At 49.4% G+C, this 19,601-nt stretch overlaps 1 protein-coding gene across 5 annotated transcripts in view; it reads right to left on the bottom strand.

The window, feature by feature from the left end:
• bcar3 (BCAR3 adaptor protein, NSP family member) overlaps window positions 1-19,601 on the bottom strand; it is a 219,140-nt gene that overhangs the window by 50,476 nt on the left and 149,063 nt on the right. Inside the window, exon 1 of one of the 5 annotated variants that reach the window (XM_085983305.1) lies at window positions 14-218. The exons of the other annotated variants lie outside the window; for them this stretch is intronic. Within the exon in view, the coding sequence (XP_085839431.1) occupies window positions 14-25 (12 nt within the window). The 5' untranslated portion in view covers window positions 26-218. Of the gene's footprint in view, window positions 1-13; window positions 219-19,601 lie in introns of those variants that run through there. 5 annotated transcript variants of the gene reach the window in all.

The following is a 19,601-nucleotide window of genomic DNA, read 5'->3' as shown; positions in this document are numbered from 1 at the left end:
GTCTGAGGCTTACCTGGAAGACCATTGTGACGACTCTCTGCAGTCACAGCTGTTTAAGGACAGTGTTCCCAGGGCTGCGATGGGCCGAGAGGGTCCAGCTCAACTGATAGTCCCGCAGTTAAATGACAACTAGGTATAACTGAAGCTTCAACATTCTGAAAGATTTACTCATCCGAAATATGCAGATAACGCCTTCGCATCCTCCCGTTAATGAAGCAACTCCTGGCTAATTGCCAATTGTATATATTCGAAAGCAGCATGAACATAAAAGTTGCAAAACCTCAGTCCTCGATATAAACTGCAAACAACATGAGCTATCTTAAGAAGTAATTACTACCGAGATTAACTACAGCCCTACATACATTACATTTTCTTCAAACTAATTATTAACACACAGGTATTTAGACAGAAAGCTGGAGTTCAGAAGAAAGGGAACCAACATGTCTGTAATTATATAGCATGCTATCTTGGTTCAGTATTATGAGTGAATGAGCGTGTTACAATAATCAGGGGTCGCTCGTTATCCCCCCCCCCCCTCTCTTGTTACAGGTTGACCCAGGACATGCACCATTCTAGAATGCAAGCAGGCAAACCACTCTCACAAGATAAATACAGTTCAGAGAGAGTATTCGACTGAGCATCCAGCCAAAAATAAAACATTAATTTCTCCCACCGCCACCACCTCATCGAACTGATTCTTGAATGAATCTTTCGCTGCCCAGGAGACCATTCCAGGTGTAAGTCGCTCTTTACATGAAGAGCTTCTTACTCCCGTCTTACCTAAAATTACCTCAGTGCAGTACTGAGAGAGTGCTGCATCGTCAGAGGTGCCGTCTTTCAGATGAGATGTTAAGCTGAGATCCTCTCTGCCTGTTCAGGTGGATGTGAAAAACGCCCTAGCCCTAGTTGAAGAATATCAGGAGAGTTCTCCTGGTATCCTGGCTAATAGTCATCCCTCAACCAACACCAGCAAAACAGAATAACTGGTCATTTATCTCATTGCTGTGTGTGGGCTCTTGCTGTGCGTGGGCTCTTGCTGTGTTTGCCTACATAACATCGGTGATTACACTTCAAAAAGTAATTCATTGGCTGTGAAGCACTTTGGGGCATCTTGTGGATGTGAAAGGCGCTATATAAATGCAAGTTCATGCTTTTCTTTTTTATTTATATCATTCCTATCTACCTCTATAATTTGAGCAGAAAAGTTAGAGCAGTCAGTGACCCTCCTTGCCCTCACACACATACTCAAACAAAATAATGAAGCTAAATAACATTTTAATGCATCCCCATTACTATTTCAGTGTCAAATTATCTGTCATAGACTTGCGAGCTACTTTTCTCAGGCACGCACAAGTTTCTGAAAATAATCAAATACCTGAAACCCTAGCAATAACATCTTATTGTTCATTTTATTGGCATTATAAAATATTTTGTATAACAAACAAAAAATATATACATTAGAACATAAGTTTATTAGATTACATGGTGATATATTAGATGTGTTTAAAATTATGAAAGGATGGAACAGGGTAGCTAGAAGCAGACTGTTCCCAGTAGTTGAGGGGTCAAGAAGGAGGGACCAGAGATACAAGATTAAACGTAAGAGATTTAGAACAGCGGGCAGGAGAAACGTCTTCACACAGAGACTTGAGAGGCTGGGTTAATGGTTGAGGCAGAAACTATTTCCACATTCAAGGTTAGATTGGTTAGGTTGATGAGGGAAGAGCGGTTAAAGGGGATATGGGAACAGGGATATATATATGTAATTATATATGTAACTATTTCGCTTGCATGGAGTGTAAAGGTCTATGGACAGGTTGGGCTAAATGGCCTGTTTCCATGTATTTCTACGTACCTTCTTGACAGTTAACCAGGAAATGCAGAGTTAGAAATAGGATGCTCCAGGGCAGGCGTTTTATGATGAATCATTCTTCTAGAATGTGAAGATCTTGTACTCATTGTTACACACCAGTGGTATGTATGGATGAGACTGGGAACATCCCCGTTACTCCATGACACAGGGCAGTCCAACACCAATGTACTTACAGCGCTTCAGTAACTGGTGATATTCTTACTTTGATTCCTATTGTTTGTACCTCCAGTCCTGCTCACACTTGGTTGCTAGGCATTGTTGTGTGGTAACTGTTACCCAATCCATGTTCAGAAATTTAAGGCCACGCTATGAGCCTTAGCCACGACAACAAAGCACTCCAGGAGCTTTCTATACAACAACTTATAGTATTACAGCTCCATTGTATGGTGATTGTGCTGTTCATCGAGTCAGTCATGAGAAGTTCCTTGTATTTCCTTTCCATCTCGTGGTGGCTCAAGCCCACACTTACCAGCTATCAAATGGTTAGCGTCCTTAAGAGTGGGGGCAGTAGGTAAATGGGATGTCTTTGGGGTTGAATTGGCTTCAAGACAACATTCTTAGTGATGCAAAGTTGAAACTGAGTCAATGCTCCAAGACAGACTCAATGGGGGCCAATTGTAACCTAATCCAGCCGTCGGGAAGCTGGCGAGATCGGGTGCAACGCTAGTTTTAGGACCCCACCCAACTTTGAAGTCAATGGGGAGTAATATTGGCCGGGATACAAAACCACCGTTCCACCTGATCTTGTCAGTTTCCCGTCAGGTGGGTTCGGTTACCCCCAGTGATTCAATACCTGAGCTAGGCAGGTCTGCTGTTCTCCAGGGCACTGTTGATGATTGACCAGCTTGCCTGGCTCATTAATTGGACACCATGATGGGCTGGAATGCTCCCCATCTGGCCAATGTCCTAAAGAGCAGGGTGTTCCTCTCTAGATAAGCAATGGGAAGCTTACCGGTGCTGGTGAGATGCGCAGTTTTAGCCAGTTAAGCTCTAGCAGTGCCCTTAAGCACACTTGGGTGATCCCTGAAACTTTGGCTCTTGCCCCCAACCTTTCCAGAATTAGGTAGTTGGGGCATGTCCCTGCAGAGGGAGAGTGTGCAGTTTTGGTCGCCTTATCTGAGGAAGGATGTTCTTGCCATGGAGGGACTGCAGCGAAGATTCACCAGACTGATACCTGGGATGGCAGGAATGATGTATGAGGAGAGATTGGGTCGATTGAGCTTCTACTCGCTGGAGTTTAGAAGAATGAGAGGGGATCTCATTGAAACATAAAATTCTAACAGGACTAGACAGACTAGATGCAGGACGGATGTTCCCGATGGCGGGGGAGTCCAGAACCAGGGGGTCACAGTCTAAGGATAAGGGGTAAGCCATTTAGGACTGAGATGAGGAGGAATTTTTTCACCCAGAGAGTGGTGAACCTGTGGAATTCTCTACCACAGAAGGCAGTTGAGGCCAATTCATTAAATATATTCAAGAAGGAGTTAGATATATTTCTTAAGGCTAAAGGGATCAAGGGTTATGGGGAGAAGGCAGGGACAGGGTACTGAGTTTGGATGATCAGCCATGATCTCATTGAATGGTGGAGCAGGCTCGAGGGGCTGAATGGCCTACTCCTGCTCCTATCTTCTATGTTTCTATGAGTGCGTGTATTCTGTTCGGGGTAAACAGAGATCCTCTAACTTTGCGGATTTCTCTGGGGATTGGTTTGGGGCTCCTTAAACAGAGTGATGGGTTTCTATGAATAACAGACACTCAGGTAACCAACAATATAATGTGATGGACACCAAGTAGGAAGTAGGAGAAAAATTAGTGATCAAGTCAGGTGAATAAATGCAAAACAAACTATGTTTTAGGGATGATTTTAAAGGTGGGGAGAATGGTAGTAACAGGCCAGTGAGGTTTAGGATAAGAGTGCAAGGGTATGGTGACTGTGGACTATGCCACCAATAGTGGAATGGAGAGATCAGCAGGAGGTGGGGGGTGGGGCAGGGGAGGAGGAAGACATAGTAGAACAGAAAGAATGAACAAACTTGTTTTTATGCAAAACCTTTCATGTCCCAAAGTGCTTCACAGTCAATGAATTCCTTTTGAAGTGTAGTCGCTACTGTTATGTAGGCAGACGTGGCAGCCAATCTGCACGCAGCAAGGTCCCGCAAACAGCAATGGAATAAACAATGTTCCAGAGGTGGAAGTAAGCAGTCTTGAAGTTACAGTGAGTGTGGGATTTCAAGCTCCACGCAGGGTCAAACGGGACAGTAAGTTTGCACAATTTCCATTTCAGTCGAAGTGAGAGATGAAATTGGTACCCGAGGTGCAGAACCACTGGTGGGAGCCAAAAAGGATGGCTTCCATCTTGCTGGTGCTCAGCTGAATAAAATTCAGGTTCATCCAGAAGTTGGGTGTCAGAGAGGCAGTTTGTGAGCACGGTGATGGTCAGGAAACCAAGGGTGGTGGTGGCGGAGAGGTAGGTTTAGTGTCCCTGATGAAAACGAGCATGGGTAAGAGCTCCCACCATTAAGGCGCAAAAACAACAAGTAATGAAAGGATAAAAGTTAGAACAAGGAAAGAAACATAAGTAAGTAAGTAAAACACGCGTGGTTTACAGAAACTGTAGGAAAGTTTGAGTGGGAAACAATTGGATGGAAATTTGTTTTGGTAAACGTTCTCCAGAAATACAGCCTCAACTAGAAGCCCGAAACCACCCAGCAACCACTCCTAGTTGGACCAGACTGTCCTGCAAACCACCCACAGATCGCTGGATGTTCCCAGGGTATCCAAGCCTGGCCAACAGATATTGCAATCGAGTTCCAACCAGGTCTTAACCGGAATAGTTTGTACATCTTATTAAACAGTATACGAAATTCATAACACAAATCTGCGACTGATTCAAATCAATATTCTTCAGCTGCTAAGGAGGAGAAATTTGAGTAGTGCCGATTTTTGGCGTGAAAATGGGCAGCGCGATTCGAACGCGCGCTCGAAGACGTCGGTCTGAGGACCAACCAAAATGGGGTTTAGGAATGGACAATAAATGCTGACCGTACCAGCGATGGCCACATCCCAAAAATAATTTTTTTTAAAAAGGGGCAAAGCCAGTGGTACCCGCAAAGAAAGGGTTTCCCCCAAAATGGGCCTTTAAATGAATAGTTGCACGGATGTATATAAGGGGAAACTAGATACATACATGAGGGGAAAAGGGGAAAAGGATACGTTGATGGGGTTAGATGAAGTAAGGTGGGAGAAGGCTCGTGTGGAGCTTAAACACCAGCATAGGCCTGTTGGGCTGAATGGCCTGTTTCTGTGCTGTAAATAATATGTAATTCTATGAATAATATTCTAATATAGCTGGCAGATAAAGCAGTTTACTTGAGCTGCCTAATAAGACATTTATTATCTGGAAAGCTGATGGTAATAGAATAAAGAGGAAGGCAAAGAGGAACTTAATGAGGCGATGTGACGGAATGAGCAGGTGTAATTTCAGGAGCCGAAATCCACCTGCATAGAGACGGTGAGGTACGGAGTGCACTGGAGATCGAGCGCCAGAGCAGGAAAGACACAAAGAAGTGGATTGTACGAATGAGCTGTCCTGACAAGAGATTCGCGCAATGGGAGCACATACCAGGAATTCAGGTGCAGGGGTTAGTGATTTTTCCAACATGAATTCCCAGTTTGTGCTCCCACTGTGCAAGGCTCTGCACTGGGAGTGCTAATTCATAAAGTCTACCGCTGCAGAGAGAGAGAGGGGCCAATTTTCCATATGCTCATGGCATAGAGCCTCACCCACGGGGAGAGCATATCAGGAAATTGCGGGCATTTCAAAAGCACTTCATTGGCTGTAAAGCACTTTGGAGGGTCCCGAGGTCGTGAAAGGCGCTATATAAATGCAAGTCTTTCTTTTCTCTCCCCAAAATTGTCCGTCCATTAATCGGACCGCGTGCGTGCATTCAGAAAATCAATCTGTATTGGCAGTTGCTGATAATGACATTTTTCTGACTCATTACTGTGGTAACATAATAGGTTTGCTCTTTACACCCAACCAGAAGTTACTGTTCCTAAACAAGCCACAATCATCACCCTCATCACGGTCTCAAAGGGACCTTCAAACGTGCACACAAATGGATCAGACAAACATCTGAGCTTAGATCTCCCTGCACTTAGGCTAATTACAGCCCTAGCTCTGTGCACCACAGTAAATACTGTAACATAAACTGCGATAACTGAAACTGAGGGACACACCCGGATCATCAGTCAATACAATGCATGACTGGTGTACCAGGAAGTTTTGTGTCATGTCCCACCCAAGCATTCGGTTACTCTGCTGAAACTTGCCCCCTCCACTTGTAGCATTCCTATCGCATGGGGAAATGGAAGAGGCGTTTCCTATCCCTTTGCCGTTAAAAAAAAAAAAATCTTTAAGAAACAATGTGCCTGATAAAATAGTTACCGTTCATTATTTAAATATACTGGGAGCGCAGCTTATGCAGAGTGAGTGCACTGGGGCCACTGCAGATCTATAAGCTCGGTAATATACACAGCAGCAGATTGAGAATCAGATATCAAACTAAATCTTCATTCGGGGCCCAGCAGAAAGAGGCTTAAAACAAGAAATAACACCTCAATACACGCACTGAAAGCCTGGAGATGTGCTGAGTGGTTGTGTACAATTACAGTCCACCACTGACCAAGGTATCGGTCATGGCCTTTGGACCCACATAAGCTGCAAAGTGGGCAGGGAAATTACATTTAAATCAAAAAATGACAGATGGCTTGTGAAAATGGTAACACTGGTGCATCTATTCATCCATTAGTGATAAGTGGTTTTTTGGAGGGAATCTAGTGTGTCCTAATTTAACTCCTTAAAAGGACCAGCCACTTCTAATGGAGTGAAAATTCCTCTGGGCCTTTTGTTCTTTTTGAATGCATTGATGCTGCTGTTACACAATTACCAAATCAATTCCTCCAACATTTGGATTTACTTTCTATTCAACAGGACAAGAGTAAGACTTTATCCAGCTGAAATAAGTATTAAAATCTGCAATTGCCGATATACCTTGGTCTGACAGTCTTCCGTTTCTGATTGGTGATTTCTCAGGCTCTTTGCTGCACGGACAGAGTCATAACAGCACAGGAGGAGGCCATTCGGCCCATCGAGTCCGTGCCGGCTCTCTGTAGAGCAATCCAGTCAGCCCCATTCCCCCGCTCTATCTCCATAGCCCTGCAAGTTTATTTCCTTCAAGATGTAATTCAGAATCATATTTCAGAAGGACGGTTGAATGTATTTCCAATGAAGAGCTCAATAATGAAGAGAGGAACTGATTGCTTCATAGGTCAGTGTTGTGTTATATTGGTTTGAGGAAGAACATCCCTTGACTCCATTCTGTCTCTATAGTTGATGAGGATGTTAGCAGTGCTCACCAGCATTTACCTGGCTTCTCCCTACTGCACACACAACATCTAAGGCCACCACACCAGACAATGAGAGCCTGAATGCTGGTAATAGCATCAGAACCCGAGGACTGATCAGTCAGAGCCACAGACTTGTGGGAAAAACAGAATAAAGATCTGGATTGACTTGCTTACAAATTACAATTGCTAATTAATGATTGAATATTCATAAATATACCACAATGTGTAAATGTTTGTACTCCTCTAGAATAACATTGGAGCATTTTATACTCTCCAACCTGCAAGTGATAGAATTGCGCAGCTGGACATAGCATTTTGCATATTATATTGCTGTGAAGATGTGGCCACCAATGTCTCTGGCCACCTACACCTCAGGCTTGCAGTTAGGAACATAGAAGATAGGAGCAGGAGTAGGCCATTCGGCCCCTCGAGCCTGCTCCGCCATTTAATGAGATCATGGCTGATCATCCAAATTCAGTACCCTGTCCCTGCTTTCTCCCCATATCCCTTGATCCCTTTAGCCTTAAGAAATATATCTAACTCCTTCTTGAATATATTTAATGAATTGGCCTCCACTGCCTTCTGTGGTAGAGAATTCCACAGGTTCACCACTCTCTGGGTGAAGAAATTCCTCCTCATCTCTGTTCTAAATGGCTTACCCCTTATCCTTAGACTGTGACCCCTGGTTCTGGACTCCCCGGCCATCGGGAACATCCTTCCTGCATCCAGTCTGTCCAGTCCTGTTAGAATTTTAGAAGTTTCAATGAGATCCCCTCTCATTCTTCTAAACTCCAGCGAGTATAAGCCCAATCGACCCAATCTCTCCTCATACGTCATTCCTGCCATCCCAGGTATCAGTCTGGTGAATCTTCGCTGCACTCCCTCCATGGCAAGAGCATCCTTCCTCAGATAAGGCGACCAAAACTGCACACAGTACTCAAGGTGTGGTCTCACCAAGGCCCTGTACAACTGCTGCAAGACATCCTTGGTCTTGTACTCAAACCCTCTTGCTACGAAGGCCAACATCCCATTTGTCTTCTTAATCGCCTGCTGCACCGCATGCTTACCTTCAGCGACTGGTGCACAAGAACACCCAGGTCTCGTTGCACTTCCCCTTCTCCCAATCTATTGCCGTTCAGATAATAATCTGCCTTCCTGTTTTTGCCACCAAAGTGGTTTACCTCGCATTTATCCACGTTATATTGCATCTGCCATGCTTCTGCCCAATCACCCAACCTGTCCAAATCATCCTGTGATTGTTCTCACTGGTAAGAACACCCCACATCTGGTGAATGGAACAGCTTCAAGGTAAAAGGAGGGGAAAAAAAACTGAACATTGCTCTGGGCATCAACAGGGCACCAGGTGGGAGGGGTTAAGAACAAGTGACTTTAGGGGAATTACGTGCTACTAAGCAATTCATCAGTAATAGAGGAGAAATGCAAGACTGGTTCTGGTTGAGAGCAAATTTCTGATTTGAAAATGTCACAAGAATGTTCTTTGTGACTGCGGGCAGTGGCCAGGTGCCAGTCCCTTTCTGCTTCACTGCAACACTGAGAGCAAGCAAAGTGGCTTAGAGAAGCAACTGGCACGCAGGCTGGTGTCACCTTAGCCAGGACCCAAACCTACCACCGCAGGGCCTTGGGTGGCTGGACAATTCTTTGATACTTCAGAGTACAGTCAGTGTAATATCCCACTGGAGAGCTGAACCATCAACGGGTACACTGTAATATATGTCTCTCCGCTCTTTAGTGTAAAGATTGCTGTGCGCAAATTGGCTGCCGCCTTTCCTACATTGCAACGGTGACTACACTTGAAAAACTACTTCATTGGCTGTAAAGCGCTTCGGGACTATTTCTTTAAATCTCTAGCTATATGCCAGCAACAAACTGGGTAAGATGAGCAAAGTTAACAGAAAAATATTTCTGTTGGAATAAACTTTTATGAAAATGAAGGACAACACTACAACAATGCTGACCAGCAAAGAAGGTTCAAATCGATTTCAAACTGCACTCTTACGAGTTCAGGTCACCATGGAGACTCACTCAGATTATCAGTGTCCATCAGTAAAATCAACTAATGTTTTTAGTCTGCAATTATAACATTATCGCTCATTCCTATCATTCATACCAAGATGTTTGATAAGGGGTAAATTAAGCGACACTCCCCTTTACAGAGAAAAATAAAACATTAGAAAAACAGAGAATTCACCATGTAAGCATGTGTTGCTGTAAGAAATGGTATTGCTCTAGATAGCACACCATATGGTCAACTATAGATATGGTCATAACTGTACCCACAGTGACAGAGTCACAACTAACCCACGGTTACTTCACAATTGAAGCATTTGTCATCCTTTATGGCTGATCATAACAGGTTTGAGCGATACCATTTGCAGCCGTTTACCCCCCACTACCTTTTATTCCCCCTCCCTTGACCTTTTTCTCTCCTTCGGCCTCCTCTCCTGAAGCAGGCGATTCGTGCCGAGATACAATTCCGTAGGCCCAGTACCGCTGTCATTCTTGGCTTGAGTACGTTCAGGCTAATGGTAGTGCCCTCACTGACGCTGCAGCAAAGGCCAGCTAATTCCTAATGACCAGGGTTCCAGTCCACTGTTGTCCAATACATAAGCCACTCGTCACAGATGGCTAATTTGGAATCCAGATGTAGCCAATTGTATTTTTGATTAGCAAATAAAAGATGAGTAATAGACACCACCACTGTTGGGTATGTGATCTCAATACTCATTTGCATGGCATATGCAGGTGCACTTTAACCTTTTTGTGCATTTGTTGGTAAAATGGTAAAACCAAAAGCAGAGTGTGGAAATGTTTTTTTGATCGTTGTGAGTGCTTTACTTCCTTGGTTACTGCTTATTGGTTACCTGCTAAAATGGTGTGTAACACGGGTGAAAACAGCAGACTTCAGCATCATGAATCACCAACATTGTATGGAGAGGGGAACCTGTCATCATGACCAGCTCGACCAATCGGATTAACTGCTCCAGGTCAGCAGAATTAAGCAGGCCTGACCAATAACAAGCATCTCCAACAGGGCACGTCAGAGTAAAGGCCACGCATCTCCAACAGGGCGGGTCATGGCAACGGACACGTGTCTCCAACAGGGCGGGTCATGGCACAGGACATGCATCTCCAACAGGGCGGGTCATGGCAACGGACACGTGTCTCCAACAGAGCGCGTCATGGCACAGGACATGCATCTCCAACAAGGCAGGTCATGGTAAAGGACATGCACCTCCAACAGGGCGGGTCATGGCAACGGACACGTGTCTCCAACAGGGCGGGTCATGGCAACGGACACGTGTCTCCAACAGGGCGGGTCATGGCACAGGACATGCATCTCCAACAAGGCAGGTCATGGTAAAGGACATGCACCTCCAACAGGGCGGGTCATGGCACAGGACACGCATCTCCAACAGGGCGGGTCATGGCAACGGACACGTGTCTCCAACAGGGCGGGTCATGGTAAAGGACATGCACCTCCAACAGGGCAGGTCATGGCACAGGACACGCATCTCCAACAGGGCGGGTCATGGCACAGGACATGCTTCTCCAACAGAGCGCATCATGGCAAAGGACATGCTTCTCCAACAGGGCGGGTCATGGCAAAGGACAAGCATCTACAACAAGGCGGGTCATGGCAATGGACAAGTGCCGTCCAACCGTGTTCTGGATGGAGTAGGGGCGGGTCTGGCGTGTCACGGTGTGCGAGTCAACATTCTCAGCAAACACTCGGAGGTCAAAGTACCGTTTGCTACTGCTGCACACAAACCCAGAAGTTGCACTAAGATGTACAGTCTCATAAATTCATGCCAGAAATCCAAACTTTGGTGCAAGGGAAAGACTGCAAAGTTTCACACTGAATGGTGGTAGATGTTTGTTAAGTAAACATACACGTAAATACATTTACTGTAATGTGTGTAAGATGATTTCTACTAAAATGTGTGCACGTGGCCAAAGCGGTGTGGTGGTAGCCACGCCTGTGGCCAGTCAACGATTTCTGTTGGACGACACTGATCTAGTCTGTACCAGCTGAGCCAATTGGTGGCTTGGCAGCAGATTTTGAACTGATGAAAATGATTTTAAATAAGCATTTTTTTGTCGCGCAAGAAAAATCATTTGAAGCCATATTGTGATGACATTGGGATGTTATAACTTATACGTCTATATGATAATTTTTTTTTTTTAATTGCGTGTTGCTTTTGAGCCAGAGAGAGCAAGGGAGACAAACTGGTGGCATTGCAGGCAATAGGAGGGAAGGACTAGGTGCAGGAAGAGCTGTTCGTAGGTGGGGAGTGGGTATATTGTAGGGACAGAGTGCAACCCAGCCTCAGCTTCTGAGACATGCACAATACTGTGGACAATGCACACAATTACATAGAATTTACAGCACAGAAACAGGCCTTCTGGCTCAACAGGTCTATGCTGGTGTTTATGCTCCACACAGGCCTCCTTCCACTCTACTTCATCTAACCCCACCTGCATATCCTTCTATTCTCGCCATGGAGGGAGTGCAGCGAAGATTCACCAGACTGATACCTGGGATGGCAGGAATGACGTATGAGGAGAGATTGGGTCGATTGGGCTTACACTCGCTGGAGTTTAGAAGAATGAGAGGGGATCTCATTGAAACTTATAAAATTCTAACAGGACTAGACAGACTAGATGCAGGAAGGTTGTTCCCGATGGTCGGGGAGTCCAGAACCAGGGGTCACAGTCTAAGGATAAGGGGTAAGCCATTTAGGACAGAGATGAGGAGGAATTTCTTCACCCAGAGAGTGGTGAACCTGTGGAATTCTCTACCACAGAAGGCAGCTGAGGCCAAGTCATTAAATATATTCAAGAAGGAGTTAGATATATTTCTTAAGGTTAAAGGGATCAAGGGATATGGGGAGAAGGCAGGGACCGGGTACTGAGTTTGGATGATCAGCCATGATCTAATTGAATGGCGGAGCATGCTCGAGGAGCTGAATGGCCTACTCCTGCTCCTATCTTCTATGTTTCTATGTATTCCTTTCTTCCTCATATGCTTATCTAGCTTCCCCTTAAATGCATCAATGCTATTTGCCTCAACTACACCCTGTGGTAGTGAGTTCCACATTCTCACCACTCTCTGGGTAAAGAAGTTTCTCCTGAATTCCCTATTGGATTTATTAGTGACTATCTTATATTTATGAGCCCGAGTTTCAGTCTCCCCCACAGGTGGAAACATCTTTTCCACGTCTACCCTGTCAAGCCCCTTCATAATTTCGAAAACCTCTATCAGGTCACCCCTCATGGGCCTTTTGTTGTTCTTTTCCCTAATGAGTCAATAACTTGTCATCCAGTGAGTCAGAGAGAATATTTAGCTGCACAACTGGATATAAATACACCAAATTAAAATAGATTTTTGAATGAGTCATTGGTTAATATACAGTAGAATTCCGCCCTCCCTACAAATAAGAAAAGGAGAGAAAGTACCCATACCCGGGACAAGAGGTCTGCTCTCAGAGGCTTCCTGCCAGTGCTGATCAGCTACCTGCTGCCGGCAGAGGCCTGGGAGTGACATGGGCTGGTTTGCTGTTTGATTTTGCCTCTCTTCCCTGGGAGGAAGCACTTGCTCTCTGCTTGGCATTGCTCCACAAGGGCTCTTGCCTCCCTTATATGAAACTTATGTATGATGACAAACACGTATCCTCAATGTGCTCATGATACTAACACAGCCCAGAAACAAAATCATTAATGGCAATGACAAACAATAATTGTAGCTAATTACCATGTCAAAGTTGCTCACTGCTCGAGCTGCTCATCAAAGAATTTACAGATGAAACCACAGACTCAATAATACATTCCAGCTAATGTGACACTGAGGCACCTGATGCTCCCTAGTAGGCTCCCTGAACTAAAGGTGGTTATTTGACCGTAGTCAGCACGGTGGGTGGGGTCGGTGGAACATAAGAAATAGGAGCAGGAGTAGGCCATACGGCCCATCGAGCCAGCTCCGCCATTCAATAATATCATGACTAATCCTCTATCTCAACTCCACTTTCCCTCCCGATCCCCATATTCCTTGATTCCCTTAGTGCCCAAAAATCTATCGATCTCAGTCTTGAATATGTTCATCGACTGAGCATCCTCAGCCCTCTGTTAACCAATCCTCAATCCATGCTAATAGATTACCCCCAATCCCATGGGTCCTAATCTTGTGTAACAACCTCTTATGTGGTACCTTATCCAATGCTTTCTGAAAATCCAAATATACTGTGTCCACTGGTTTCCCCTTATCTACCCTGCTAGTTACATCCTCAAAAAACTCTAATAGATTTGTCAAACATGATGTCTCTGTCATAAAACAGTGTTGACTCTGCCTAATTATATTGTGATTTTACCAGTGCCCTGTTAGCACGTCCTTATTAATAGATTCTAGTATTTTCCCTACTACTGATGTATGTTCTTTGGGGGGAAAATTGAGTCGCGCCCCCTTTAGGGCGCTAACTTCGCGGCCGAAATTCATTGCTAGTGCCCCAAGAGGGAAGTGGGGCGCTACTGGAAGCACCCTGCCTCCCTCTTGGGGCGCTGCGAGGGAATATCACGGCGCTACGTGCCACGGTACTGCAGGCCTTCCTCCCCTTCTTAAAGGGGAGGGGCCTTGCGCAGCGCGACCCGGGGCCCAGTTGGGCCACGAGGGATCAGAGTGCTGGCAAAAGAGAAGTGTCAGGCTCATGGAGCGCAGCCGGCACTCCGCGGGGGGGGGGGGGGGGGGTGGTGCAGAGGAGGCCGGGGGCGGCAACGGGGGCAGGTGGCCAGCAACAAAAATGGCAGCACGGCACCTCACCTTTAATTAGCGCTGCCCTGGCCGCAGGTAGGCCCCCCTGACCCCGTCGGACATAGCGTCCGGCGGTAAGTCAGGGTACGCTACCGAAGATCGCGGCCGGGGCGCTGCGCACGGCGATGACGTCATCGCCGGCGGCGCAGTGCCACGGGGCGCTAACGGTTACCGCCGCCACTGACCTCCCGCGGAATTTTGCTGAGGCGTTGGCGGCACCGCACCCGAGCGCTAGTTACTCTTAGGGCGCTAATGGGAGGCGCAAAGCAACCGAATTTTTAGGCTTTTGTGTCTTCTACTGTGAAGACAGACACTTTGGCCTGGCCAAGGTTCCCCCACTCCTGACTGCTCTCCAGGAACCCTGCTGCTAAACATGCCTGTCTGTACAGCTTTAGCTGCAGAAGACCCCATGGACCTCCTACCCAACTGTCGCGTGACCTGCAGTCCTTCACCGTCTGGGTAACAAAGTGAAATCTAATACAGTGGTGGAGGACACCCATCAGAGTCTGTGGAACTGTACCCCAGTATGAATCAGGAGAGGAGAGGCAAAAGGAAAGAGAGGGGAGTGCAGAGTAGAACATGAAATATTTCCCATCTTTTCCCTTATTGGCCCTGGATTTTTTTGCCTCTCCCAAGAGATTACATGGCTGCGGGGGAGGAGTGTTGAGTCATGATGCTCTGGCCATCATGGTGTGTGGGGCAGGTTTGTCGGAGCAGCTGCTCTTTTCCAGCCCAATTTCGTACTTAAATAAAACCCACTTACAACTACTTCTTACTGGGTTGTGAGCTTTCCCTTCTGAATTCAAGGGTCCGACATGAAATTAATTTCCTCGTCTTGATCCTGTTCTTGGGTATGGACCCACAGTACAAAACAACCCCTCATTTGGTGCTAATTGGCAATCTCAGTCAAAGAGGCCCAAGGATGGTTAGTGTGGAATCTGGAGAAAGTCCTGGTCCAGTAGAGGGAGCTCTTCCGAGATTGAGGCTGAGGCGCAGAGCGGAAGGAGCTTTACCCTGAATTTAACCTGGAAATGCTCGTCACCGACACGCAGCCCATCCCCCGGCACCGACACCGCAGCCCATCCCCCGGCACCGACACCGCGACCTATCCCCCAGCACCGACACCGCGGCCCATCCCCCAGCACCGACACCGTGGCCCAACCCCCAGCACCGAAACCACGGCCCATCCCCCAGCACCGACACCGCGGCCCATCCCCCAGCACCGACACCGCGACCCATCCCACAGCACCGACACCGTGGCCCATCCCCCAGCACCGACACCGTGGCCCATCCCCCAGCACCGACACCGTGGCCCAACCCCCAGCACCGAAACCACGGCCCATCCCCCAGCACCGACACCGCGACCCATCCCACAGCACCAACACCGCGACCCATCCCACAGCACCGACACCGCGACCCATCCCACAGCACCGACACCGTGGCCCATCCCCCAGCACCGATACCGCGATCCATCCCCCAGCACCGACACCACAACCCATCCCCCAGCACCGACACCATAGCCAATCCCCAGCATCGACACCGTGGCCCATCCCACAGCACCGACACCGTAGCCCAGCACCCAGCACCAACACCACAGCCCATCCCCCAGCACCTACACCGTGGCCCATCCCCCAGCACCGAAACCACGGCCCATCCCCCAGCACCAACACCACAGCCAATCCCCAGCATCGACACCGTGGCCCATCCCACAGCACCGACACCGTGGCCCATCCCCCAGCACCGACACCACAGCCCATCCCCCAGCACCGACACCGCGACCCATCCTCCAGCACCGACACCACAGTCCATCCGCCAGCACTGACACCGTGGCCCATCCCCCAGCACCTACACCGCGACCCATCCCACAGCACCGACACCGTGGCCCATCCCCCAGCACCGATACCGCAGCCCATCCCCCAGCACCGATACCGCGATCCATCCCCCAGCACCGACACCACAACCCATCCCCCAGCACCGACACCGCAACCCAGCACCGACACCACAGCCCATCCCCCAGCACTGACACCGTGGCCCATCCCCCAGCACCGACACCGCGACCCATCCCACAGCACCGACACCGTGGCCCATCCCCCAGCACCGACACCGCGACCCATCCCACAGCACCAACACCGCGACCCATCCCACAGCACCGACACCGTGGCCCATCCCCCAGCACCGACACCGTGGCCCATCCCCCAGCACCGACACCGTGGCCCATCCCCCAGCACCGATACCGCGATCCATCCCCCAGCACCGACACCACAACCCATCCCCCAGCACCGACACCATAGCCAATCCCCAGCATCGACACCGTGGCCCATCCCACAGCACCGACACCGTAGCCCATCCCCCAGCACCTACACCATGGCCCATCCCCCAGCACCGAAACCACGGCCCATCCCCCAGCACCAACACCACAGCCAATCCCCAGCATCAACACCGTGGCCCATCCCACAGCACCGACACCGTGGCCCATCCCCCAGCACCGACACCACAGCCCATCCGCCAGCACTGACACCGTGGCCCATCACCCAGCACCAACACCGCGACCCATCCCACAGCACCGACACCGTGGCCCATCCCCCAGCACCGATACCGGGGCCCATCCCCCAGCACCGATACCGGGGCCCATCCCCCAGCACCGATACCACGATCCATCCCCCAGCACCGATACCGCGATCCATCCCCCAGCACCGATACCGCGATCCATCCCCCAGCACCGATACCGCGATCCATCCCCCAGCACCGATACCGCGATCCATCCCCCAGCACCGATACCGCGATCCATCCCCCAGCACCGACACCGCAACCCATCCCCCAGCACCGACACCATGGCCCATCCACCAGCACCAACACCACAGCCAATCCCCATCATCGATACCGTGGCCCATCCCACAGCACCGACACCGTGGCCCAGCACCGACACCACAGCCCATCCCCCAGCACCGACACCGCGACCCATCCCCCAGCACCGACACCGTGGCCCAGCACTGACACCACAGCCCATCCCCCAGCACCGACACCATGGCCCATCCCCCAGCACCAACACCGCGACCCATCCCACAGCACCGATGCCGCGGCCCATCCCCCAACGCCGATACCGCGATCCATCCCCCAGCACCGACACCGCAACCCATCCCCCAGCACCAACACCATGGCCCATCCACCAGCACCAACACCACAGCCAATCCCCAGCATTGACACCATGGCCCATCCCACAGCACCGACACCGTGGCCCAGCACCCAGCACTGACACCACAGCCCATCCCCCAGCACCGACACCGCGACCCATCCCCCAGCACCGACACCACGACCCATCCCCCAGCACTGACACCGTGGCCCAGCACCGACACAGTGGCCCAGCACCGACACCACGGCCCATCCCCCAGCACCGACACCGTGGCCCATCCCCCAGCACCGACACCGCGACCCATCCCACAGCACCGACACCGCGGCCCATCCTCCAGCACCGACACCGCGGCCCATCCTCCAGCACTGACACCGTGGCCCAGCACCAACACCGTGGCCCATCCCCCAGCACCGACACCGTGGCCCATCCCCCAGCACCAACACCGCGGCCCATCCCCTAGCACCGACACCGTGGCCCATCCCCCAGCACCGACACCGTGGCCCATCCCCCAGCACCGACACCGTGGCCCAGCACCAACACCGTGGCCCATCCCCCAGCACCGACACAGTGGCCCTGCTCCCAGCACCAACACTGTGGCCCATCCCCCAGCACCGACACTGTGGCCCAGCACCGACACAGTGGCCCTGCTCCCAGCACCAACACCGTGGCCCATCCCCCAGCACCGACACTGTGGCCCAGCACCGACACAGTGGCCCTGCTCCCAGCACCAACACCGTGGCCCATCCCCCAGCACTGACACTGTGGCCCAGCACCAACACCGTCGCCCATCCCCCAGCACTAGAATAGATTTACATAGAATGTACAGCACAGAAACAGGCCATTCGGTGTTTATGCTCCACGAGTCTCCTCCCATACTACTTCATCTAACCCGATCAGCATAACCCTCTATTCCTTTCTCTCCAATACAAAAGCAAAATACTGCGGATGCTGGAAATGTGAAATAAAAACAGAAAATGCTGGAAACACTCAGCAGGTCAGGCAGCATCTGTGGAGAGAGAAACGGAGTTAACGTTTCAGGTCGATGACCCTTCATCGGTCTGAAACATTGGGCGGGATTTTCATTGGCCATGGAGGCGGGATTGGAGGCGTGTGGGGGGTTAAAATCCCGAAATCGGGGGGCACGAACCCAGCCCGCCCCAACCCGCCTCCATGCCAGTTTCAAAAGGAGGCGGATACCCGACCTGTTCTGGGACCCGCCTCCCCGAGGCGGGAAGGGGATTAGCGCCAATTAACTGCCTGTTAACAGGCAGTTTTTAGCCTAATCCCTATTTTTATTCCTGAAGTGTGGGATTCCCGACGGCTCCAAACCACGCCAAGTTAGCGAGGCGGGCCGTCGGGCTGAAGGGTTTGAGATGTCCGGTGTTCAGGTGAGTGATGGGTGCATTAGTGAAGAGGTAAGTGTGTTTGGTGTATGTAAAATGTTTAAAGAAGTTTTACTTACCTTTACTTACCTTTACAGCCTTCCTTCCTTCAGGTCTCGGGAGTCCCTCATCTCACCGGCACAGAAAGCAGAATGGCCGCGAGCTGTTAAAAGTTGCAGCATTCAGCTTTCTGTTCTGGTGAGATCTCTAAATCATCCCGAGAGGAAGGAATTGACTTAGTGTACAGATTGTCAGTGTTTGACAGCTTCAAAGAGCTGTCAAACGCTGATATTTCATCTGTCAAAAGCTCTTGACAGATGAAATGTCAATCTGTGACGTCACCTGTTGCTGGGTGGCCCTTAATTGGCCTGCTGAGCCCGCTGGGCGGTCTCAACAAGGTCAATCAAGTTAAAATCGTGTGGGTTGGCCACAACTCGATGGAGGCAGGACTACAACCCCGAAAGTTGTAGTCCCGCCTCCTACACGCCTCCAGAATCAAAATCCAGCCCATGAACTCTGTTTCTCTCACCACAAATGTTGCCGGACCTGCTGAGTATTTCCAGCATTTTCTGTTTTTATTCCTTTCTCCCTCATGTGTTTATCTAGCTTCCCCTTGAATGCTTCTATGCTATTTGCCTCAACTACACCTTGTGGTAGCTCATTCCACATTTTAACCACTCTCTGGGTAAAGAGTTTTCACGTGTGTTCCCTATTGGAATTATTAGCGATGATCTTGTATTTATGGCCCCTAGTCCTGGTCTCCCCGTAAGTGGAAACATCTTCTCTACGTCTACCCGATCAAACCCTTTCATAATCGTAAAGACCTCCATCAGGTCACCCCTCAGTCTGCTCGGTTCTCACCCTTATATGAGCTCAAAGATACACAAGAAATAAAACAGTTGCATTCCCCTCTCCCAAGACCACATCCTTGAAATTTATGCACTTTTTGCACAACAGACATGATTCTACCCAGGAACCTGCATA

The sequence above is a fragment of the Somniosus microcephalus genome, chromosome 3 (assembly GCF_052327205.1).
Source record: "Somniosus microcephalus isolate GS21.2 chromosome 3, FLI_Smic_1.0, whole genome shotgun sequence".
In the NCBI taxonomy this organism is placed as follows: Eukaryota; Metazoa; Chordata; class Chondrichthyes; order Squaliformes; family Somniosidae; genus Somniosus; species Somniosus microcephalus.
The sequence above is the reverse complement of the archived record's forward strand: the minus strand, read 5'-3'. Positions and strand labels throughout refer to the sequence as shown.